We start from the raw sequence: 24,262 nt of genomic DNA, 5'->3' as shown, positions 1-24,262 counted from the left end.
CGGCAGCGGTGGCGGCGGCGCCCCCCGGCGGGAGCCGGTCCCTTTCCCGTCGGGGAGCGCGGGGCCGGGGCCCAGGGGACCCCGGGCCACGGAGAGCGGGAAGAGGATGGACTGCCCGGCCCTCCCCCCCGGATGGAAGAAGGAGGAAGTGATCCGAAAATCTGGGCTCAGTGCCGGCAAGAGCGATGTCTACTACTTCAGGTACCGGGGTGGGGGGGCGGCGGGGTCAGGCCGGGTTCAGGGGTCAAGCGCGGACCGGACTGGGGATCCCAAGATCAGAGCAGGGCCCGCGGGAATGCGGCGAGGATCGGCTGGCCTGGGTAGTGCAACGTGCCTGCAACCCTTGGGTGAGAGCTGACCCCAGTGCTATGCGAGGCTTAGGGTCTGAACGGTAAGAGCATCTTAGAGGCGTCGGGGAAAATGGTTTGCAGAAAAATGGTTGCTCAGGCAGGAATGGGCAGTCCACTGAAGGGTTAAAAAAAGGTGTAGTGCATTGACACTATAAAACTAGTCATCGTTGGCTCCTGTCCCTGCCTGTCCCAGATTCATCATCAGCAAGCAGAGTGTTTAATCATGGACATGTGGGAGAATCAGCTATCTGTAGGAGAAAGGTTTCAATTACTTTGTGGGATCCTGGAAAGTTTCATATAAAGTAGGCATTTGGAGCGCCTGAAGTTTTTTTGAAACTTCTTGGTGTTGCAGAACATACTCTCTTTTGACAACGGAAACACTGTACTAAGTTAGTTACACTCCTAGACCACCATTGGCCCCACGGGAACATTTGGCAATGTCTGGAGACTTTTTTTGGTTCTCGCCCCAGGGGAGGTGGCACCTAGTGGTTAGAGGTCAGAGATGGTCCTATTCTGTGATACACAGGACACGCTGGCAATAAAGAATTATCTGGTGTTAAACGTCACCAGGGCCAGGGTTGAGAAACCTTAAATGCCTTAAGGTTTTTCACTTTAATGTAATATTGCAATCCTGTGGTCATGCTGTTCATGTTTTTAGTTTGTAAAAGACAGTAAGCTCAGAAAACTGGCTGTTAATCTCAGTGGAATTATAAACAAATGTACTAAACTTTTTTTATAAACAGTTCCATTTATAGAAAAGAGTATAAACGTTATATTCGGTGGTTTGGAGGGCCGTGTTTATGGACTGGTTGAGGCAGTTTTTAGGGAATGTATCTGAGTATTGGAGCCAGTTCTCAGCCATTTAGCCATTGGAATAATGTAGGAAAAGTTTCTTCTGAAATCGTACTTGGAAAATATTTGTGTGTGTAAATATACAAATGTATAATATGTGATTACTTCTAACGTAGCATGCAAATATGAGCCCCATACTAGGAGACCAGTAAGACTTCCGGTACCTTTGGGCAGGCACTGTGCAAGTGAACTATGTTTCCAAGCTCTGAACATACGTTTCATGGGCGCTCAAATAGGTGGACAAATAGTTTTAGTAAATTCAAATCTCTAATGATAAAGTGGAAAACTCGGTTATTAAAAATATTAAGGTGATCATCTTGTTTTGTATTTCTGTATCATTCAGCATTTAATGTAATGCTATGAAAGTTATCCTGGTTAAAAAAGGTTACTTTTTCTGGGATCATTTGTTGCATTTAGTGATAATCATAATTGTTTATTTTTGTGAAGTCTTTCATTTACAGCACATTTTGTTTTCTTTGTAATTAGGCATCACCTGTGAACTGTCTGCTAATATCTTGTAGGCAATTACATTTGACAGGAATATTATATGTCTGGGATTGAACTCCTTGAGGAATGGATCTGTTCTCAGTTGACTGTCTTAGACTTTGAATTTCATTCCCTGTGCAATTCTCCTGGGATATGGTTTGTTTGGTTTTAGGATGACGTATTTGTTCAATTTAACTTTTGGTTATTACAAAGCTTTTTTTCCCTTGCTCTAAGTCAAGCCAGGTGGTGCTTGTCTGTAGCCCTGACTTCTATGGAGACGGAGACCAGGGATCGCTTGAGCCCAGTTGGAGGCCAGCCAGAGCAATGTTGTGAGACCCTGTGTCTAAAAAAATAAAACTAGGACCTTGGGCTAGGGATATAACTCAATGTGGAGTGTTTGTCGAGCCTGCGTGAGGCATGTTGTGTCCCAGCACCACAAAAAAAATTGCTAAAAAAAGTCGCTGTAGTGAGCATTTCAACTTGTGATCACAGCTTCTTGAATGTCGTAAATGTTTAAATGTTAAATTCTTCATACAGACTCCATATATGCTTTATGGTTGAAAAGTCTGAACAATGTAAAAGAAATTTTCTAAACAAATTTATATTACGGCAAATCACAAACTAGTGTAGTGGTAATTACTCTTTGAACATCTTTTTATTAGATACTATAGCATTATTTATGCAAAAATGGAAAAAACACCAATAGATTTGTGCCACTTGTGTTTAGTGCAGACCTAAAAAAAGTGTTGTCTAGTTTATTGACTACAAAATGTGAGTTACTATGCAGGATTGTTAATGCCCATTTTTCATTTCTTTCTAAGATTACATTCTGAAAGAGTAGGGTGCGTGTAGCATGCTATTAGACTTGCAGTATAGTAGTTTCTGTGACTTGTGACTAGCTTTCAGTGATGAATGATGTTGGTAACCTACTTACTATGGAAAAGAACAAATTATTTTTCAACCTACAGTGTTAACTGCTTTACATATCAGTGTCCCTTATACACATTGCGCTAAAAAAAACAAACCAAAACATAAAACAGTAGCTTGCAAAGGCCTTGCCATATTGGTTAGTAGGTGGGTGAAGAGTGAACTCTCCAGTTGGTTTTGTGAACACCTGCACCCAGCTGTTCACACAGATTGTAAGGGTGCTAACCCCTGAATTAGCCTGCCCCTGGGGAGATTAATTTAATCTGCCTGTTAATGTAGGGCGTGCTGACACTTATTAATTGGACTGAAATTAAGCTCATCAAAAAGGTTAGAACTTTGATGGTATATTCTTTGGTTGCTTCCTGAAACTGCCAAGTTTTAATTGAAAGGTACTACTGCTGGTTACCAGTTAAGCAATATAATTATGTCTTCTGTCAGGATTACTGATAATGTTGTGGCAGTTCGTATATTATCATCCAAAATGTGGTTTTCGAACAGGTGTGGTTTGATAAAGTTGGATCCATTGGTATAATTCTGAAAAAGTTTGTTACCATCATTTGAACCCATGATTTGAACAATAATGTTCTCTACTGGTCTTCTTGATCCTATTACTTCTAGTTTTTGGTTCTCTGCATAATGTTTGCTGATTGATATTTTTGAAATATTTTCCTCTTCATAGAATCCTTTAGGAGCTCTTACTTAACTTTTTTTTCCTAATCAAGTGTAAACTTGTAGGAGTCTAAGTTCTTGGTCATAACTGGGATTAAAGACCTAGGAGTTATGGTAAAACTATTACATTGCTGCCATAAAGTATCATCTGGTTGGATACTAGAAACATAATAATAAATAATTTTGACTTGTCAAAATTATGATACATTTACACTAGATCTCTTCTCTAAAAAAAGGTGCAGTAGAATGAGAGAATTAAAGTAATTATGGAGACTAGGCATCAGAAGAAAAACTAAAATAACTTTACTTTTTGATCCTGACAGAAGATGATTCAGTTGTAATTGAGGTCTGTAAAATCATGAGTGATATTAAAGTAGGCATCTCCAGGGAAGACAGCATAAGGATTAAGAGGTATTCCAAGTCTGCACTACCGGTGAATGCAGCCTTGAGCATGTTGTTTAACTTCTCTGTGTTGTTTTGTTTGTAAAATAGGAATGATTGTTACCTGTACCTCCTAGTGTTCGCCATCATTTGAACCCTCCTAGTGTTTATTATAGTAGTCAGTTTCAGAGCCCTAAAATAAACATGTAGAGTTCTTGAAGATGTGTGTGTATACACACATATATTATTATGTAATAAATATATAATATATACTTTATTTCATATTTATGTATAAATATGGAGCAAGAAAAACAGTTTAATAGCTAATTCCAATTGTATGGACTGAACATATAGATTTATAAATCATATAAATTATAAATCCTATAAGTATATCCTATTTGTTACTAAAAGCACTAGTAAGATGTTGTGGATGCATGAATTCTGAATCATTAAGGATGTCGCAGGTTAACCAACTGTCCACCTTTTTTTTTCGTCAGAACTCCCACAAACAAAAAATCAACCAACCAACCAACCAAGAAACCTCCAAACAACCTTTTCTGGGTAGTATTTGGAGATAACTGGCTCAATGGACCAGAGAAGGGAATGTGACCATTGTCACAGTTCTTACATGTTCATGTTAAAATCACTTTAACTTTTGTAAAAAGTCTTTATCCTTATTGTAGATTGAAGATCTTGAATCCAAAAACCTCAAGTTTGAAATATTCTAAAATCTGAAGCTTTTTTGTGTTGACAAGACACCAGAAACAGAAAATTCCATACAAAACTTCATGTAGCTGGTCACAGTCAAAACCCAGGTGTACTAAAACTACTTTATAAAATTTCCTTCAGCCATGTGAATAAAGTGGTTTTCTTTTTCTTTTTTTTTTTTTTTGGTGGTACCAGGAATCAAACACGAATTTGCGCTTGCCAGGTAGGCGCTGTGCCGCATATGTGCTGCTGGCCCCAAATAAAGTGCTTTTGAAACATAAATAAATTTCATGTTTAGACTTGGATTCCATTACCAGGTACCTCATTATGTTTGGGTAAATATTCCCAAATCTGAAAAAATCCAAAATCGGAAACACTTCTGATCTCCAGCATTTTGGATAAGGAATACTCAGCTGTATTTTCTTTTTGGTTATTTCTATCCAGTGAAAGTGGTATCTGCTAGATTACTCACATATTTATTTTCTTAGAATCTTTGTCTTTCTCACAAAAGCTGTCTTCCTTCCCTCTAAAGCATAATGCTTCACACAGATGCTAAATAGGTGTATAGTTATTAATACTACATTTAGAATTTTGTGGAGCAAGCCTTATGTGACTTCCCATGTTTTTATTTGTACTGCTTGTGTTTGATGAAATTGTTTGAGATACTTTATTATGGTTAAACATTTTTGTGTTTGTAATTTTCATCGTTAATATGGAGGGTACTATGAGACAAAGCTGTTTTCTGGGATTTTCAGTACTGGAAATAGAGAATGCTTGTAGTGCAGATGTGAGTAAGAAATCAGTGTTTGAATTTTGTCAGTTATTGTATAGGATGTAATATAGGGTCTTCTGTCTCTTAGTTCTATGTGTATTATATATCACAGCTCATAATTTTGATGGATTTCATATTATTTGTTATCAAATGAATTATTATATATGATTTTTATATCCTTTTGAGGAGCAGGTGCAATTTCTCCCATTTTTGCAGGTGGGAAGTTTGTATAGGGAAGTTGATGTGTTAGAGGTTGTACTGGTAAGTAAATAGTTAAGAATCCTGAAGTAGATGATTTAACCCTAGACACCCCCACCCCTACCCCTTTCCCAAAGTGAATATTGAACCTGGGCTGTTGTGAATGCTAGGCAGACTCTACACTACATCATGCATCCAGACTTTTAAATATTTTTTTGAGATAGTCTTGCTGGGATGGTCTCAAACTTTCAATTCTTCTGCCTAAGCTTCCTGGGATTGGAGATGTATGCTGCCTTGTCAGGCTTAACCCCAGTACTCTTAACCACTTTGCACTGCTGCTTGGCGTGGTACATATATTCCCTACTTGTATCCTCAAATATGGCAAGATCTCACGTTTAATAGACTTTATTGAGGTTGGTGTGCCACTAAAATAATATAATTATGTACTTTTATACTGTATGCTGAAGATGTCAAAGTGTGAATTTTCAGTTCTATCTGGTAGTGAAGCTGTTGTACCCAAGGATGACCTTCCAGCTTTATGTAATACTAGTGAGAAAAAAAAATTGAACAAATTATAGTATGGTACATTAACATAATTAAAGCAGTATTATTCTTGATAGTAGAAGAATTCAGCTATCTCACTATGTTAAGCCTAGGATAAACACTGTTATTTCTTAGATTTTTAGATAGGTAACACATTCCCTAAGGAGCAATCTATAGATCTTCATTTAAAAAGCTTTCACTTAAATAAGAAGAAATCAAGTTGTCTTTTGGAGGCTGAATATAGCGTATGAAATACTTTTTCATTTACTGTCAGAGTTGAGATAAAGTTGAAATATACCCTAAAGACCAATTTTTTTTTAAAAAAGCTCTTTAGTTGGAGAAAGGAAATTGAATATTTGTTAAGAATTTATTTATAATACGAAGTTTGGGTTGCTTTTTTTTTTTCTTGATACTGCTTGATTGAAGTCTGTATCCAGAAATGAAAGACATAATAGGTATGGCGGAAGATTGTGCTCCCTCAGCTGCACCATCATATTTTTTTTGTGATATGCTAGAGGAGTTTTTGTTAAGATGTAACATCATCTGTCCTCCATCTGATTTTTAGAATCTAGCATGCAAAAGCTCACCTTGCCACCCTACCCACAATACCTGTGTTAGAGGAAATATATAGCTTGAAGGGAACTCTTGCATATGCAGTCTAAATGTAATTTCCAACAAAAATCAGTAGATGAGTTTTTCAAATCACTTTAAAATATCTCATTGATTTAGTTTTATTTATTGGAACAGAAGCAGGTGATTTGCAAAGGGAAGGTTATGCTTTTTTATTGAATTTTATATTGGGACTAACAAAAATTTGTTCTTTCAACTGATGTTTGAAATCTTCTCAAAACCTTCATGATCAGTTAGAAATAAACTGTTAACTGTTTCATTTTGTGGGATTATGGTTTGGCTTTAAATTAATGGCATTTTCAGCTCCTGTTTATTGGTATTTTATTGTCCTTAGCCATTTTTCACTAAGAAAAATTGTAAAATAATCCAGGCATGGTGTTGCACACCTGTAATCCCAGCACTCTGGAAGCTGAGGCAGGAAGATTGCCATGAGTTGAGGCCAGCTTGGGCTACATAGTCAGACTCTGCTTTAAAAAAAATTGTAAAATGAAATTTTACTTGATGTCATCAAAACTTTTAAGTCAGTTACTTCCTAAAGAAAGAGAATGAAAGTATGGCATAGAAGGAAATTTTAGTAGTCTTGACCTCATGCCTTATCTTTTTTGTTATAATATAGGTTCCAGCTCATTCGTTTGGAAACTTGACATATATAAGCTCTATGTGAATATAAATAATAAATAACATCTAAAATTAGATTTTAGAATTGAATATTTAGTATTTGTTAAGAAGTATTAGGAATTATGTACAAATATGAGGACAACATCATCCCTTTTTAAAGATTTCTTGGAATTGTTTTATCTTTACACCAGATGAATCCTTAGACAAAGCATGAAAGAATATTCTTAAATTTTTAACAGGTGTGCATCTCCAAAAAAAGGTTTTTCTCAGACCCCCCATGGAAACAGACCAGTCATATGGCATTTTGAGTACAGTTCTGTTAACGTTTACATTTGCTTTAAGAAGTACCGAGTCTTCGTTGGTTACCAGATTCTGAACTTCCTCAAGGTCAGGGACTGAAATTCATTTTTGAATATTCACTGTCCAGCACAGTCTCTAGTATAGGAAAAATTCGTAAAAGGCCTTGCTGAGCAAAGCACATGGTTAATTCCTTTCTCTATTAAATCTGAGAGACTCATGGTTCCTACTGGCTGTAGTTAACAGTGCTCCTGTCCCCTGCTCTGCCCCGCATCCAGCCTTGTATTAAATCAGTTAGGTGATTACTGAGTAGCTGAAGTGTTATTTTTTTTGAACTGTGTATAAAGTGTTTATGGATACTGTATACATTGTAGGTAGATTTTTAGACACAAAGGGAATTATAGGACTTTTGATTTCCTTTTAATATTGAAAAGAAGTCTTTTGTCCTTTCAAAAAATCTGCCATCAAAAATTGCTTTTGTATTGCCTTGGGAGAATATTTAAGCCTAGTTTGAACTGTTATTATTTCTTTTGCTATAATTTTGAAGATGTTGTAGTATCTTGAAGTGACCTACAATAAAAATAATAGAAAAATGAAATGGACACATAAAACGTGTTTTTTATTATTAGATTCTTCAGTCATCCCATCAGGTTGCCATAGGAATTCTAAATTCTTACTCTATACTTGTGTGCCTGTTTGAGGACTAGTATGTTTGTCCACAGACCGCACTTGGCTAACCATAGTTTAGAATACAGAATGAGGACTTTTGAGTCAGAAATGTGTAGCTTGAATTGTGCCTTATTGCTTTAACTTGGACAGATTTTCAATTTTCTGTAAGCCTCTGGGTGTTTAAGTATAAATCCAGGGTAGGAGTATATGTCAGGCGTTTGGTATATAGTAGATGGTCACATCAGTAAAATGTTAGTTCATTTCTCCTTGTTTATAAATAGAAGCATGTGCTTTGTAATTATGTGAAGATTTACAGTATTTGGTTATAATTTAAAATGTTATTAGGGTATATCCTTTGTGTTATTACTATAAATTATAATTCATGGGGGTTTTTAAAAGCTACACTTTTTCTTGGTAATCCATGCTCAATGTGGAAAATTAAGAATATAGAAAAGAATTTAGAAGAGGAAATAATAATCATTATTCTGGTCTCCAAATGAACCACTGTTAATATTTTGACCTAGTATTCACAGTGTATTTTAGGAGTGTGTAGAATGTGTATAGATGTGTAGATACATTTCCACGCAGTTTTTTATTATGGAGAATCCCAAACATGCAAGTAGATAAAAAAATGTAATGAATTCCCCTGTATTTATCTTTCACTTTTAACAGTTAGCAGTTCCAATCTTGTTTTATCCACAACTCCCTCCTCCCAGTTGTATTTTGAAATAATTTCCAGACATATTTCCTTCTTGACATTCCATAACAATGTCTAGTCCCTAGTCTAATTCAGTGAAGATAAACATTACCACCCCCGCCCCCCAGCCATGTCTGTATCTCTGTCTCTCTCTCTTTTTGGTGATATTGGAGATTGAAGTGAAGGCTTTCTGCACTGAGCTACATACACATCCCTTTTTGTTTTTGAAACAGTGTCTTGTTAGTAGGCATGTGGAGCTCAGACTTATGATCCTCCTGCTTTATGGCCTCTCAAATTGCTGTATTCTTGGCATGTGCAATCATGCCCGGCTTTGTGAGTCTTCTGTACCATGTGAAATTGTGTGCTAATTCCTTAAATGTTTATGTTGAAGGAAAAAAATGATACTGTTACATCTTTTAAAGTCCCCAGATAGTATATTTTTATTATTAATAATTTAAAAATACTTTTCTACTGCCGCACCTTTAATGGTCAGATTTTTTTGTCTAATGTCTTGACTTTTTTTCCCCCCTATTATTGGGGATTGAATCTGGGTATGCTATACCACTGAGCTCCATCCCTAGCCCCTTTTTAATTTTTATTTTGAGACACGGTCTTGCGAAATTTGCTCAACTGCCTAGGCTGACCTTGAACTTGTGATCTTCCTGCCTCGGTCTTTGAAATAGCTGGGATGACAGGCATGCTTTTTTCATGCCCTACAAGTTTTGATATCTTTAAAAACTGCTTTTCAGTGCGTGGTGGTGCACACCTGTAATCCCAGCACTTGGGAGGCTGAGGTGGAGGATCGCCATGAATTTGAGGCAAGCCTGGGCTATGTAAGTGAGTTCAAGGCTAGCCTGCACTATATAGTGAGACCTTGTCTCAAAAAAAAGAACCATTTCTATTTTCAGGGAACATACGGAATTTGTATACTTCATTGCTTACATTTTAAACATTTTGTTGTAGAAAATTTTAAACACACATAAACAAGTGGAATTGTATAAAAAACTACTCAGCCTAACCTATTATTAACACATGGTTAATCTTACTGCATCTCTCCTCAGTCTAGTACATCTGAGCAGACCTTAATTATTTTTGTTTAATTTTTTTTTTTATTTTATGGAAGGCCTTCATTATTTGAAGCAAGTCTGACATCATGTACTTTCATTCATAAATAAGTACTTTAGTGAGACATTTCTGAAGATAAGATTTAAACTTGTGGAAATTTTATAATCATACAGAGCTTGATGTTGTAAAACTAGCAGAGAACCCAATGGGCAATTCATGATTACTTCCTGCAAGGAATTGGAGCGGTGTGTGTGTGCGTGTGCGTGTGTGTGCGCGCGCGCGCCTATGTGTTGAAGCCATGATATACATTCTTTTATTGCTTTTGAGGTTTTCTGATTATAGGCTTGTACTTAAGTAGGAAGTAATCACAAATTGCTACATGGGTTCAGACGAAGGAGGTGTTCCTATTACTGGGTTTGGTGGAGGCTTTGTGATATGGTAGAGGTGCAGGATATTAGATGGAGGGTTAGTTTTGATATCTTGGAGATGGCAGTTATAAGATGTGTGGCTCTTAGCAGTCATTTAGTCTGTTAAGAATACAATAGAGTGAATAAACCAATGTGTATGGAACAAAAGGTCACTAGGTAAGAGAAATAGAAAGTAGGGTTGAAAGTTTAAAAAAATACCAAATGAAAAAAGAATTTCATATATAGGGCTAAAATGTTTGGCTCCCTTTTGCTAATGGTGTAAAGTCCCTTGAAGGGTTTCATTTTTATTTTTTATTTTTTTATTTTTTTGGTTTTTCTCTGGTACCAGGAATCGAGCTCACGATCTTGGCTTGCCAGGCAGGTGCTGTGCCACTGAGCTAAATCCCCAGACCCTCATTTTTACTTTTTAATTTTAATTTATTTTTAACTGATATGTTAACATGAATTGTACATATTTATGGGATTATTTTCCATATTTTTAATTTCCAGTGCTTATTTTAACATAAAATCAGATTGCACATATTCACATACATAAAAACCATGGTAAAATTAATGTTTTACCATGGATATTTTTAAAGAGGAGCTGTGGTCACTGTGTGGTGTTTTACAAAGATCAGTGTGAATAGAATACAAAGAGGCTAGCATATAGCAAATCAGCATACCTACGCTGGTAGTTTAGATCTGAAGTGATAAAGATTAGTTTTGGGCGGTGGCAGTGGGAAAGCAGGGGGACTCAAATGTTATTATTTAGTAATTGTTACGGTTTGTGCAGTCTTGGGGCTTTCATGCTGCAAAGCTGAGATTAAGGGTGTGAATGCTACACCCATCTTAAGGTGGGTGGCCTGCATAAAATATAAGGGACAGAAAGTTTTGGTCCTCTCTCTTTGCTTTTGATGTCTTTCACTGTCATGAACTGTTGCCCTTTGCCATTGGATCCAGCTAATTATGGACTGAAACCTCTACAAAATGAGCTAAATAAACCTTTCCTCCTTTAGCTTTGGGTATCAGGTATTTTGTCTCAGCAATGAAAGAAAAGAAAGACAGCAACTGATCAGACAGACATAAGAGATGGGAATAATATAAGAACAGATAAAAATACATCAGGGTCGCACTTTAGAGAGGAGCTTAGAAAAGGTCTATGCTTATTGGGATGAAGTTGAAGGTGGGGTGTAGGTAGCTGAATTTTGCATAATTTTGTAATGGTGTATGTGTTGAAGCAGTGGTTTACATTCTTTCACTGGTTTGGTGGTTTTCCGACTATAGGCTTTGTGCTTAAGTGCAAAAAGATCATTCTAATTTCGTATTTTTAGTAAACGCTTGATTTCTAGTGATGATAGTTATATATTATATAGTTGGGAAAATTTTTTTCTTTGAATAGTTACATTTGTAACAAATAAGCTTTAACACATGAAGGGGTAGAAATAACAAAGTATCTATCTATCTATAAAATTTTTTTTTGTCTCAAACTTTTCCGGTGCTGATGCTTATATAATTTTTAGTGTGAAGATTTTTTATTCCTGGAAATTGCTTCCTGATATCGATGGGGAGTGATGGAGCTGTACATGTGCTCACGAGCCACATAGCCAGCCATTTCCTGTCTGTGGTGCCCTTGCCTTAGGCTAGTTCATCTTCTTCCCCTCTAGTGGTGGTCACTCTCACAGGTCGTTGTCTTAGAAAAGGGTTTGAGATAGGCTTATGTTTGGTCTTTGTAATACTTTGACTAAACATCCTGATTATCCATGTTAACTAAAGCAGCATGAAAACAGTATGCTGTGTTAGAGCAATGGCTCAGCAGGTAGTTTCATGGGCATACAGCAGATTTGCTGCAGACACAGTTTTTGTGTTATTGCCTCATAGGCTGTGCTCTAATTGTCTAGTTCAGGCAATAATGATCACAGCTGAATTAGCAGTGTGACAAAAATGTGAATGCATTTTTGGTAGTTTAAAGATTGGTAACTCAGTTACTTTTTTTTTTTTTTTCCAGATTTGAAAGTTCGATGCCAGATAAAATGTTTATTTTGGTATTTCATACTTGAAAATTTCTAAGCTAGAGTTAGGCTTAAGAATTTCTTTGAACAGTTTAATCAAAATGAAAGCCCAGGCGAGGTGGTGCACGCCTGTAATCGCAGCACTCAGCACTCGGGAGGCTGGGGCAGGAGCATCACTGAGAGTTCCAGGCCAGCCTGACATACACAGTAAGTTCAAGGTCAACCTGAAATACATAACGAGTCCTTACCTTTTAAAAGAAAGAGAGGAGGCAAAAAAAAAAAAAAAAAAAAAAAGCAGAAGTTTAACTGATGAAGTGTTCTTACATGAACTGGAAAAATACAACTAATGTGTTTGATTTTTAATTAGTCCTTTTCTTCAGGGTATTTTAACAGTGAGTAGGAGAAATTAAAGATGCAATTGCAAGTTGGTTCAGGAATGGCATGTCTGTGGGGCAGTTGATGGAATTTTTTTTTGTGGTTGAAAGTGAAAATAATATTTCATTACTAAGATTAGAAATAATCTTTGTTATTGAAAATGATTAATACCCTTCATTGAGAAAATGAAATGAAAGGGTTTTCTCAACCCTTCGTTGAGAAAAATGAAAATGATTAATACCCTTCATCATTCTACGAGAGTTAAAATAATTTCCCTAGGTTATGAATGGATACTTTTAAAATAAAAACTTAGTCACTTTCCAAATTGTGGTGTTTCTGAGACGTGAACATATAGCCAGCCGTTTTAGAGACAGATGGTAATTTATATGCTCTGATTAATACCAGTGCTGGTGTCCTCCCTTTGCCACTCCATGGGTGGACTTCCTACTTTAACTGTTTCTCTGGGGCTTGTGCTTCTATTGCTTGCCTTCATCTTTTGCAGAATAAAATCCCTGGCCTTAAAATGTCCTGGAGCAACTGATTTGAATTTTCTTAAAGCATAGCACACAAAGCAAGCTGTAGTCACAGAAGAAATAATGGTTTGGACTGCTGTTGGTGTACAGCAGTGTGTATGACAAAGACCTGTAGCTATCCAGTACAGACGCTTCATAGAGTTCCAGCTTTGTGACAGAAGGTGGCAATTCAGAGTGAATAAGAAATTAGGGGTCTCAGATATAGCTCAGCGGCTCAGCGCCTGCCTGGCAAGTGCAAGGTCCTGAGATCGATTCCCGTGCCCACACACAAAAAAAGAAGTTAGTAGTTAGCAAGTTGACATTTCAGCTTTTTTTGAACATGGTAATAATGAAAACTTGACTTCGCCTTTTTTCCTTCATTGCTAACTTAGATTATTAGAAGAGTATATGAGACCTATTTAATAATGAATATGGTTGTTTTTTAAAATCAATAAATATAGAAATGATTTTAAGCCTTTTTTTTTTTTTTGTATTGGAAATCGAACTCATGACCTCAGGCTTCCCCGGCCAGCACTTATGCCGCTGAGCTATATATCCCCGGCCCTTAAGCCATGTTAAACTGAAACACACAGTCACATTTTATCAGTATAACCTTTTATTTTTTTTTCCTTGTGCCAGAGACCAAACCCAAGGTCTTGTACGTGCTAAGCATGCACTCTATCACCAAGCTCTACCTCCAGTCACATATAGACCTTTAATTGAGGTCTTAGGTATTTACATTTCTTTGGGTTGAGGGAGAGCTATCTACAATACATTGAGCTCTAGTAAGTTTTATTCTATAGGGAATGCTATGGTGAGGTGCTAGTAGGTTTTCAGATACAGGGGATAACTGACATTTCAACTGCTGTATGAGGGCCTGCGGATTATAGATTTAATTTGTGAAGTTTGCCAAATGATTCCCCCCAAAATGACTTCGTATTTTGTCTTTAAGCCACATGCTGAAACTATTCATTCTTATCTTTTCAGTAAAAGTTGCTTCTTGAATATTTTCATCTTTGGAAAATTATAGTCAGTTAAAAAAGCAGAGCTTTTTACTGAATTAAATAGAGGGAAGTCTTAGAATTGTCATTTTATTTTGTGGAGAAACGTTTTCACTCTTGAGATTTTTATTGCAAATAGTTCATCAGAAAGTTTACTACTAACCAGGGTATATGATTATACGATCACTATTTTAGCTTCTTAATTCAAAGTGTAATTAAGTGACAATATTTTATACAAACTTTTCACATTAGTTTGGCTCACTTAGTAACTGAAAAGAGTAAATAAAACACAAAAGGTACAGAAGATATTGTGAAAGGGAAAGAAACTGCTAGGGAAAGGAGAAGGGGGGGCGTGCACACATACACACACACACACACAATAGCTAAGATCATTGTACTACTAATTTCTCTTGGTTTATCAAAAGGAAGTTAGTGCTTTTTTTTGACCAATTTTACATGCTTATATATCTGGTAATTTGAACAACTACTTTGGAGATAACAATATTCAGTATAACAACCATTGTTGATTTCCTGTCACCTTGTTTTGAAATTTTTTGTTGTTTTTAATGTTGTTTTCTAATTTTTATTTTCTTTCAAAAAAAAAAAAAAACCACTTTGCTTCTTATGTAAGTTAACAGACTAGCCATGAAAATATTTCACAGTTTACTTTTAAAATTCCATTTAGTGGGCCAAGGATATAGCTCAGCGGCTCAGCGCCTGCCTGGCAAGCATGAGGTCCTGAGTTCTATTCCCCATTCAAAAAAAAAAATTGGGTATAGTATAATTTTAAAGTAAGTATAAGACATCATTCCATTATCTCTGTAAATGAAAACTGCATCCTTTCTTATTCAATTGATAAGGTTTCTTGTTACCAGAAAATTACCTTTTTCAGTACTAGCTTATAATCAGAAAGTGGCATTGTAATTTCTGGTTATTGAATTCCATCAGGGAAATGTATAGGAATTACAATGAAACAGAATTGCAGGGTATAGTAGGTTTTTAAATTTTATTTATTTATTTATTTATTTTTTGAGACAGGGTATTTCTGTGTAGTCCAGGCTATCCTCCAACTCACTGTATAACATAACACAGGCTGGCCTTGAACTCAAGATCCTCATACCGTAGTTTCCTGAGTGTTAGGGTTAAGGCATTCCACCAAGTATGGTTTAGATATTTTAAAGTTGGGTTGGAGAATAACAGGAAGCTGTGAAGGGGAGGTGACATTTTAGCTGGACTTGTAGGATTTAATAGCCCTTTGACAGGCAAGAATATTGCTGTATTCATCGTTTTGTCTGGAAAGACATGGCTGGAGAAGTCACAGGTACATGGCATATTTTGATGACTTTGAAACTGGAATGCAGGGTACAATGCTGGTGGAAAAAGTCAGGAAAATATATGTAAGCCTAGCTTTTGATGTCTTATTAAGGAGGTAAAGCTGTCTGTCAGCATGGAGGAGTCTCTGAACTTTTTTACCCCTCCTTCCTTCCTTCCCTCCCTCCCTCCCTCCCTCCCACTGGGGATTGAGCCCAAGCATATTCTACCACTGAACTACATTCCCTTCTGTCTGTCTGTATTTATTTATTTATTTTTGTCTTTTTGAGACAGGGTCTCGCTATGCAGTTCAGGCTGGCCTTGAGGTCACTTTGTAGCCCAGGTTAGTCTTGAACTCGCAACGATCCTCCTGCCTCAGCCTCCTGAGTGTGGGGATTACAGGCATGCACCACCACGCCCAGCCAGTGTTTTTATTTTCTGAGACAGCATTTTGCTAAGTTGCCCATGTTGGCCTTAAACTTGCCATCCTCTTGTGTAGCTTGTATTCCAGGCATGTGCCTTCGTGCCTGGCTGATCTAACATTTAGAATTTGAACTTCGTAATGGGTACGTGGCTAAGAGATAGGAGCATTGAAAGATTGTAATGTGGTCATCTAGCTTGGAGAATTAGGTATTAGGTAGACAGTGATGCCCTCTAACAAAGATGAGGTGTGGGAGTGGAAGTATATGGTATGCAGATGATTCAAGTTTTGGACAATATTGAAAGGAAGTTGACTATTTTGTGCTCTTGAGCATATTTGGAAATTGAAGTTAGAACTGAACTTGAGCTTTGCTATATGTGATCGTATATTCTTTTCCTTGGTGTGTTTGGTTATTGTCTGCTTTGTTTTATTTTGTTAGATTCTGGTTGTTATAATTTGTTATCTTAATCTGTTAGCTGAATTCTGTGTACCTTGAATTCTCTTTTAGGAATACAAAAGTCATATGATTGTGGGAAAAGAAGTTGGTAAGATCTTCATTTGTCTTAAAATTTTTAATGGCAGGATGCCATAGAACATGCCAAGTGCCCTTTGTTGGATAAAACTCAATCCAGAGAAATTGTTTTATTGTTGCCAAGAAATATTTTGTTGTTGGTTCCCCAGAATTATTCCTTTTGTCTTCTGTTGAATTATTTTTCTCTTATCAGGTAATACATGGGAGGTTCTAAATATGATATGGTCTCTTGAGTTTTTTCAGAATTCTCCCAATTTTATTCTAGTGACGTATCAGACTGATGTTAGCAGTTCTAGCACACTTAGCTTAGAAAGTTTACAAGGTCTTAGGGACATCCTTCTTATAAAATTTTTCTTACAGATTAATACTACATAGGAAGTACTTCTTAGAAAAGATTAGTCTTCTGTATAATTCTGGCACTTTTATAATTTTCAACCTTTGGCAATACTTCTTAAAAGAAGTAAATTATTCTTGGTGTACTTTCCTAATAAAACTAGTATTAGCATTATATAGACAAGTTTGTGAATGTTTGCCTTGGTTTTTTTTTTTTTTTTTTTTTTTCCCTTATTTCAGTAACCATAGTAGGGACCATTTAAATGTTGTCAACATTTAGACATTTTCTTCTGTTATAAATGTTAGCCCAGGGGGCTGGGGATTTAGCTCAGCGGCAAAAGCGCCTGCCTGGCAAGCGCAAGGTCGTGAGTTCAGTTCCCAGTACCAGAGAAAAACCAAAAAAAAAAAAAAAGTTAGCCCAAATTACAATATATGAAATTGAAGTGTTTATGTTTAATAATAATTATTGACCTCAGGATTTGAGATTCTTTCTGATTACTGTTGGCATTTTACATGTGTTGTATAGGGAGTGAAAACCCCAGCATTTTCAAAACTCCATTTGGAATGAATATTTGTAAGGTTGAAAACACTTGCAGTGGTGTGCTGTGCTATGCGTGTATTTGAATTCTTTAGCAGTTGCGGAGTGAGTGACTAGTAGGATAATCTGTAGCAACACCTGTTATGTGCTCCAGCCGTGTACCCAGGGTGGTGTTTCGTTAGATGACACATTATCTTTTATTACAGGGAATCTGTGAAGTTCTCTTAAAACTAAAATTTCTTAAAAAACATGTAAAATTATAGAGTAACAATTGGAGGAATAAAGGAAATCATTAAGAGAACAGGTTTATATAGAGGTTTAGGGTATTAGTGCTGCTTTTTATACAATTAACTTTATTTTTCTTCTAGTCCAAGTGGTAAGAAGTTTAGAAGCAAACCTCAGTTGGCAAGGTACCTGGGAAATACTGTGGACCTCAGCAGTTTTGACTTCAGAACTGGAAAGATGATGCCTAGTAAATTACAAAAGAACAAACAGAGACTTCGGAATGATCCTCTCAATCAAAATAAGGTTGGTTAATTTACTTATAGCATATATATAGCATACGTATGCTATTTCAAAAGCTCTCCAAAGGCTATCTCACATTGCAATTACGTTACTGAAATTTTTGCTGTGCAAATGCCCTCCTTCCCGTGCAAAACTGTTTGACTTATAAATCTGCTTTCTCGTATTTGACAATACTTGCACAGAGAGAGCATAAGGAATTTGTGCACATTAGAAAACATTTCAGTATCGCTCTAGGCCAGTGTTCTTCATACTTTTTGACCCATTGGGTCAGCATGACCTTTGGAAGTTCTGTATTCATTTTATTTAGTACAATAGGAGGGGCTTTGGACTTCGGCAGCATGGTTTGATGAACTGGCTCTGCTACTTACTAGCTGATGTAGTCATAGAAATTTTAGATCATCAAATTTTCATTTGTAAAATTAAGGTAATAATTTTTTCCATTAGCATTATTGTGAACAGAAAATGGGAATTTATATCTAGCAAAGTATTTGATTCATGTTAGTTCCACTCCTCCGTAAGCTGCCATGTACTTGGGCACTAGTAAACAATGTTGCTTAGAGTCTCTGTAGGAAACTTGCTGACTGGAGCTGTCTTCCTCCTTGTCTTTTTACTTTTTCTGAAGGGTGTGGGGCAGTGATGGTGAACCTTTTAGAGCTTTCAGTGATAATAAACAGCCTGCTGCAGCGTGCATGGCATAGGTTTGCCACCACTGGCATAGAGTCTTTGGTTCATGCTTGCTTTTATTCACCTTACTAGTTTAATTTCTAAAATTAATTTCTGAGAATTGGTGTGGAGGTCAGAAAGCATTATCTGCTGATATCATAAAATGGTACTGTTACTAGTTTCCACTGGAGCATTCTCAGGTACCTTGTTCTGAAAGGCCAAGTGGAAAGGGAAGGCTGAATTGCCTTTGAACGGTTTAACTATGAAATTAATTTGGGGTAATAGTTGTGAAGATGTTAAGGAAGGTAAGTGGAGGGATCTCCGGTTAACAAAAGTTAGGATCATGTATGTGTGTAGGTGACTTCACCTTAAGGAAACTTTTATGTTAGGGTTGTTTTGCTTCTTAAGTGTATAGAGGAAAATTAAGATTTATTTCTAAAACCTGTAAAAACAAAACAAAACACTATCCTTAGTGCTCAGGTACCTATAGAAGGGGCTCCGATATTTATGAAATGAATTCTTTCAATTACCCTATTTTTAATAGAATCACAGTGTTAAAATTATTTAGTATAGTATGAGATTTTACTTCCTGCAATTTTATTAAAAATCAAATACTAATTCATCTCTTTAGTTTGTGTGCATCTTTCTGCTCTAGCTGCGCTGGACCACTCATCATCCTGCACCATGGCATGCACTTTCAAGATTCTGCTTGCTCATATGCTGTTTCCTCTGCTTGGAATGCGCTTCCCCCTTCCCTTCCATCTGATGAACTCCTACTCCTCCACGGCCCAGCTCCATTGTCTTCATCTCTGGAAATCCCGCCCTGCATTCTCCAGGCAGAACCAGTTCCTTCTTGCTTCCCTGATGCTTTGCTGTTGTATTTGTGACTGCTTGCTTTAGCTAGACTGTGAGCTCCGCGAGGGCAGGAACTATGTCTTTTTTGTTTTTGTTTTTATTTACATAGTCCAAAGCCTAGCTGCACGGTAGGTACTTAATAAATGTTGCTTGGTGTTTACTTTATTTAATATCAGCTCATTCCTTAAGTTCATAGTGATAATAAATGTTTATTAAATAAATTAATATATAATACATTCTTTTGGAAATGGCTTTCATTTTCATTTTTCCCCTGAAACTTTCAATGTGAATGGGGGGGGCATGATCTTATTATTGTATCTGATTTTATTTTAGTTAAGTAATCACAGAGTGGAGTTTGGCATATTTTAAAATAAGCTCTTCTGTAGTAACACCAACCTTAAGTATCACTATGAAGCAGAAAATATACTGATGGCATAATTAATTCAGTTATGTTTATTTATGTTAATAGAGTATAAAGGAAGCTGGGGTATTTAAAGTGACCACTAGAAATCTGAGGAAATCTTAAGTAGTTGTAAGCCCTGGCCAATATATTATTATCTCTGGTGTTTTTGAGGGTTTTTTCTCCCGCCTCTAATATCTTCTCTTGAAAGAATTAGAGTGGTAGTCAACAAAGTAAACTTTGAAATAGGCTAAACTGTAGTTTATGTTGACGGATTAAAAGCTGTGGTCTTAATATATCTTCCATCTCAAAGGTGAGTTTATTGGTGATTATTTTAAGATATGATTGGAAAAGTACATTTTGAAGATCTTTACAAAGTGGTTTTAATGGATGAGTGGGTAGGGTACAGTGGGCCTTTTGATTAATATCTACTGCTGTTTCTCAGTACATATTTCTCCTTGTCTCAAACTTAACCTTAACCTGGAAGTTGATTCCATTTTTAATTATATTTCATTATGCCTTATTGAATTTATTGCTACTGGTATAATTATTTCAACTCCCATCTTTCCAACTGACAAAGTAGAGTTGGAATATTAAGTCAGTTATTGAAACTCTTATATAAGGTTAATGGAAAACTACAAAGATTTGAAGTCATCAACTCATTTGATATAAGAAGTCACAAGCAACTTCATCACAGAAGTTGTAGTGTAACATATCCAGTAGAATGTTCTGTGATGATGGGTATCTTTAAGCCACAGCAACATGTGGCTCTTCAGTACTTGAATTATGGTTAATGTGACTGAGTCGCTCAATTTTTAGTTTACTTTAATATAAATAGCCACATCATGTACCTAGCAGCTATCAGATCAGACACAGCACAGTTTTAGAGGTGTCCCTCTCTGTGTAAATAAGATACTGGTAACCTTTGCTTCAAAAGCTAAATATTGTTTAGGAGCTTATGTAAGCTTTGACTTTTCAAAGAAGAGAAGTTTTAAAGTTTTAGGGGTATGACTCAACATGTTAAAGAAATAGTAGAGGCAAGATAATTGTTTCTAAGAAAATTTAATTGGAGATACTCTACGATTAGATAACAAATATGGTTCTGAATGTAAACTATGTTTAGAGAATTTCAAGTAGCTTGGTTTTGTTAAAAATTATTTTTATTTTAGTATTTCATATATGTTTCTAGCTCTCAACATTAGGATTTTATAAATTAAAACTTATACAACAAAATTCAACTTTTCTAACAATGTGACCACTGATATATTTTACAAATTGCTTACAATATCAATATGGTATAGAGCAATGATGTCTGAGTTTGGCTTCACAATCCATAATACTTCAGAAAGACAGTTATCATATTTTTCTACCCAAATTTCATATGTTTGGAAATAAAGATTATATTTTCTTTAGTGGGGTAACCTGTATGTTAAGTCTAGCATTATTCATTTCTCATGAATTATCTTTTCCCAAAGTGTTAGTGTGTTATTGTGATTATATTCACAGACTTGGGTTCTATATCACTGTGTCCTAGATTTTCAATTGTATCTAGATGATGATTGTTTTAACTGTCCTCTGTAAAATTTTATAGAGCGCTCATGTACCTTGGAGGCAGTAACTGTGCAGTGTGAAAGTTGGTTGGTGATGGTGAGAATCAGATTTGCATATGGGATGTAGAATGTCACGCAGTATGGAAACTGGATTTGAGAAAGAGTGAAACTGGAAACCTGATTGAACTGTGGTAATCCAGAAAAACAATGCTGTGACAGGAGATATGGCAAGGGGAGACGCAAGAGAAATCAGTAGGTGTAAGGACATAATGGTTACAAAGAGGGAATTCCTGATACCTGCTGGCTTTGGTTGCTGCCATGTTTTACACATGATTTGTGCCTTAGAGGTTCATGTGGTGCAGACGTAGCCCCCAGAATGGTGGTGGTGAGGATGTAGAACCTTTAAGAGGTGTGGCTTGGTGGAAGGTCATTAGATCATGGGGCTCTACCCCCACAAATGGACTAATGTACACTTATAAGATATTGGAGTCTTTGTTCAGTAACACAAAATGGACTTAAATCAGTCACTTGAAGATTGGGCTCAGATAGAGGAAAGGGAAGTGTAAGGAGAGAGATCAAGTGAGGAACATTAAGTTAAAATAATTTTGCTATCTTAGACTTTCCAAAAGGATCTTATGGATCTCCAGGGATGTAGAATTCTTGTGCTAATGATTTCTCATCAGGATTATCCATTGTAAGGGACTAACAAGAGAAAAGTATTTTGTCACACTGTAGGCATGCAGATGAGTAGAAAGAATCTTGTGGAGAGTGAAAAGGACCTTCCAGAAAGGTAACATGACAGTCAAGAGAAAGTATTATAGAAACCTAGGAAAGGCTTTTATTGAATACCATAGACTATGTATCAGGGTAGCTTAGAAATTAGAAGGCATCTGGTAATCTTTATATAACCAGCTTTGGAAAAGGATGGTAAGGATCAGAAATTGCATTTTGAAAGTCAGTTTCTGGGAAATGAAAATAGAAATGAAATAAGCCTGGTCTTGTAAAAGTCTTTACAATTTTGATTTAATATTTAGTGAAGTAATGTGGGCAAATAGTAAAAAGGCTATTCTGTGAAAAATGTTTCCCTCTGTGTCCTCTTAGCTCCTCTCTTGTTCTGTAGAAGAAATTGTTGAGAAATGATGGTTTTTGTTCTGGTATATTCTTGTAGAGCTTCTGTGCAGTTACAAACACAGATGTGTATTTTTTACCCATTTCCATGAACACAATGGATTATTCTTAGGAAACTTGAACAAGTAAGTGGTGGGAGAGAAGACAATGTTCAGAAGGGAATGCATGATTAGGAAACTATTTTTAATATTTTCCCTTTAAAGGCTTGAAAGAGGGGCTGGGGATTTAGCTCAGCGGCAAAAGCGCCTGCCTGGCAAGTGCAAGGTCGTGAGTTCGGTTCCCGGTACTGGAGAAACCCCCCCCCCCCAAAAAAAAAACAAAACAAAAAATAAAGGCTTGAAAGACCAACTTGGAAAAGACCAGTAGAGGTTTTCTAACCTGGGAAGCCATGCCTCAGAAAGACCTCCAGGAACCTTTCTTTGAATTGTGTGTGATATTTTTTGTGTACATTTTTCTAAAAGTTTATCTTCATCAAATTTTCTGGGGAATCTGTAGCTGAAAGACTTAGTAGTTGGTGTTTTTAAAGCAAGAGAAGGAGCAAGACTTTGACAGAGAATATGAGTGAGTAGGTTAAGGCCTAAATCACTTGCTTCTGCCTAAGTTAGAACTTGGACTACAGATTTTTGGGTTATCTAATTAGTACCATAGTGAGATGGCTTGTATCTGTGGATCCCATGGCCAGTTCACCAGCACTAAAGAGCCTTGCCCTAGGAAAATTCTGATTACTGTTTGGTAGGGCATGTTGTGGTAACAGCTTCTGCTTGGCTTGTACCTTTCGAGGAATCTTCTTTCCAAATTTGAGTGCAAACATCTCATTGCTTCCACCAACATTCCTACTCAGAAAGTAACTGAAATCTTTCCCAGAGATACTGTATCCCTCATTGTCATTGTACTCAGACCTTGCTGAATTGAGTGTGTTTTGGTCACTATGGTGTCACTGGACTTCAGTAGGTACAGTTGGAGGTGGAAAAAGGGACTGAAAAATAACAGGTGATAAATCCAGCATTTGTAGGTACTAAAAGTTTTTCCATGGGACAACTGCCATTTCTTTTAAGTGTGAGCCAGCATTGAACACAGGTGTTTGTTAATTTGATATGGGATGAACAAAAGTGGAAGAGAAAATAGTTTTACCCAGGGAGGAATAATGATGGCCTAGACACATGCCTGTGGAGATAGAAGTAGATTGGTTATAGATCTCCTTTGAAAATTAAATTACAATTTGCTAATGAATTGGGTATGGTGTATGACAGGAAGTGAAGACTCAAAGGTGAACTTTTGATAGTAAGATTGAGGGTCTGGTTCAGAGTACCCAAGTACAAGATCGAGGGTCTGGCAAAGAGTACCCAGGTACAGGAAAGAGTTGAGGGCCAAGTCCTGGAAAAATTAATTGATTAGAATTTGGTAAAGTAGGAGTCAGCACAGCAGATTGAGAAAAAGTGGCTACTGTGGTACCAGATGTGGAAGATTTCAAAAAGAGTAGTTGCCAGGGAAAACTGAAATTTGAGTTTGGCAACATGAACTTTTAAATAATCTCAAGAGCCGCAGTTTTAGTGGGAACAGAAGCCAGATTTGATTCAGTTGTAAACTGAGAGATACATTTGGTTGTTGTGGACAGTTCTTTCAATTTTTTGGAGTAGTATGGAGAATTACTAGATGGTAGATAAAAGATGCTGCTTTGGTTAATTTTCTGTTTCAAGGATTGGAACTGGAAATGGATAGCACAACTGGAAAAGTGGAGGTCAAGAAAGCTAAGTGAGGGGCTGGGGATTTAGCTCAGTGGCAAAAGCGCCTGCCTGGCAAGCGCAAGGTCGTGAGTTCGGTTCCCGGTACCAGAGAAAAA

The 24,262-nt window shown here is 36.6% G+C and overlaps 1 protein-coding gene across 1 annotated transcript in view; it reads left to right on the top strand.

The window, feature by feature from the left end:
* The window catches only part of Mbd2 (methyl-CpG binding domain protein 2), a gene marked incomplete at its 5' end in the record, with an annotated part of 68,163 nt that continues 43,901 nt past the window's right edge, over nt 1–24,262 (top strand). The window contains 2 exon segments of the mRNA XM_013510794.1: nt 1–201; nt 17,670–17,829. Coding sequence (XP_013366248.1) covers nt 1–201; nt 17,670–17,829 — 361 coding nt within the window.

This window comes from Chinchilla lanigera, unplaced genomic scaffold, assembly GCF_000276665.1.
Source record: "Chinchilla lanigera isolate Chin_1 unplaced genomic scaffold, ChiLan1.0 scaffold00001, whole genome shotgun sequence".
In the NCBI taxonomy this organism is placed as follows: Eukaryota; Metazoa; Chordata; class Mammalia; order Rodentia; family Chinchillidae; genus Chinchilla; species Chinchilla lanigera.
The sequence above is the reverse complement of the archived record's forward strand: the minus strand, read 5'-3'. Positions and strand labels throughout refer to the sequence as shown.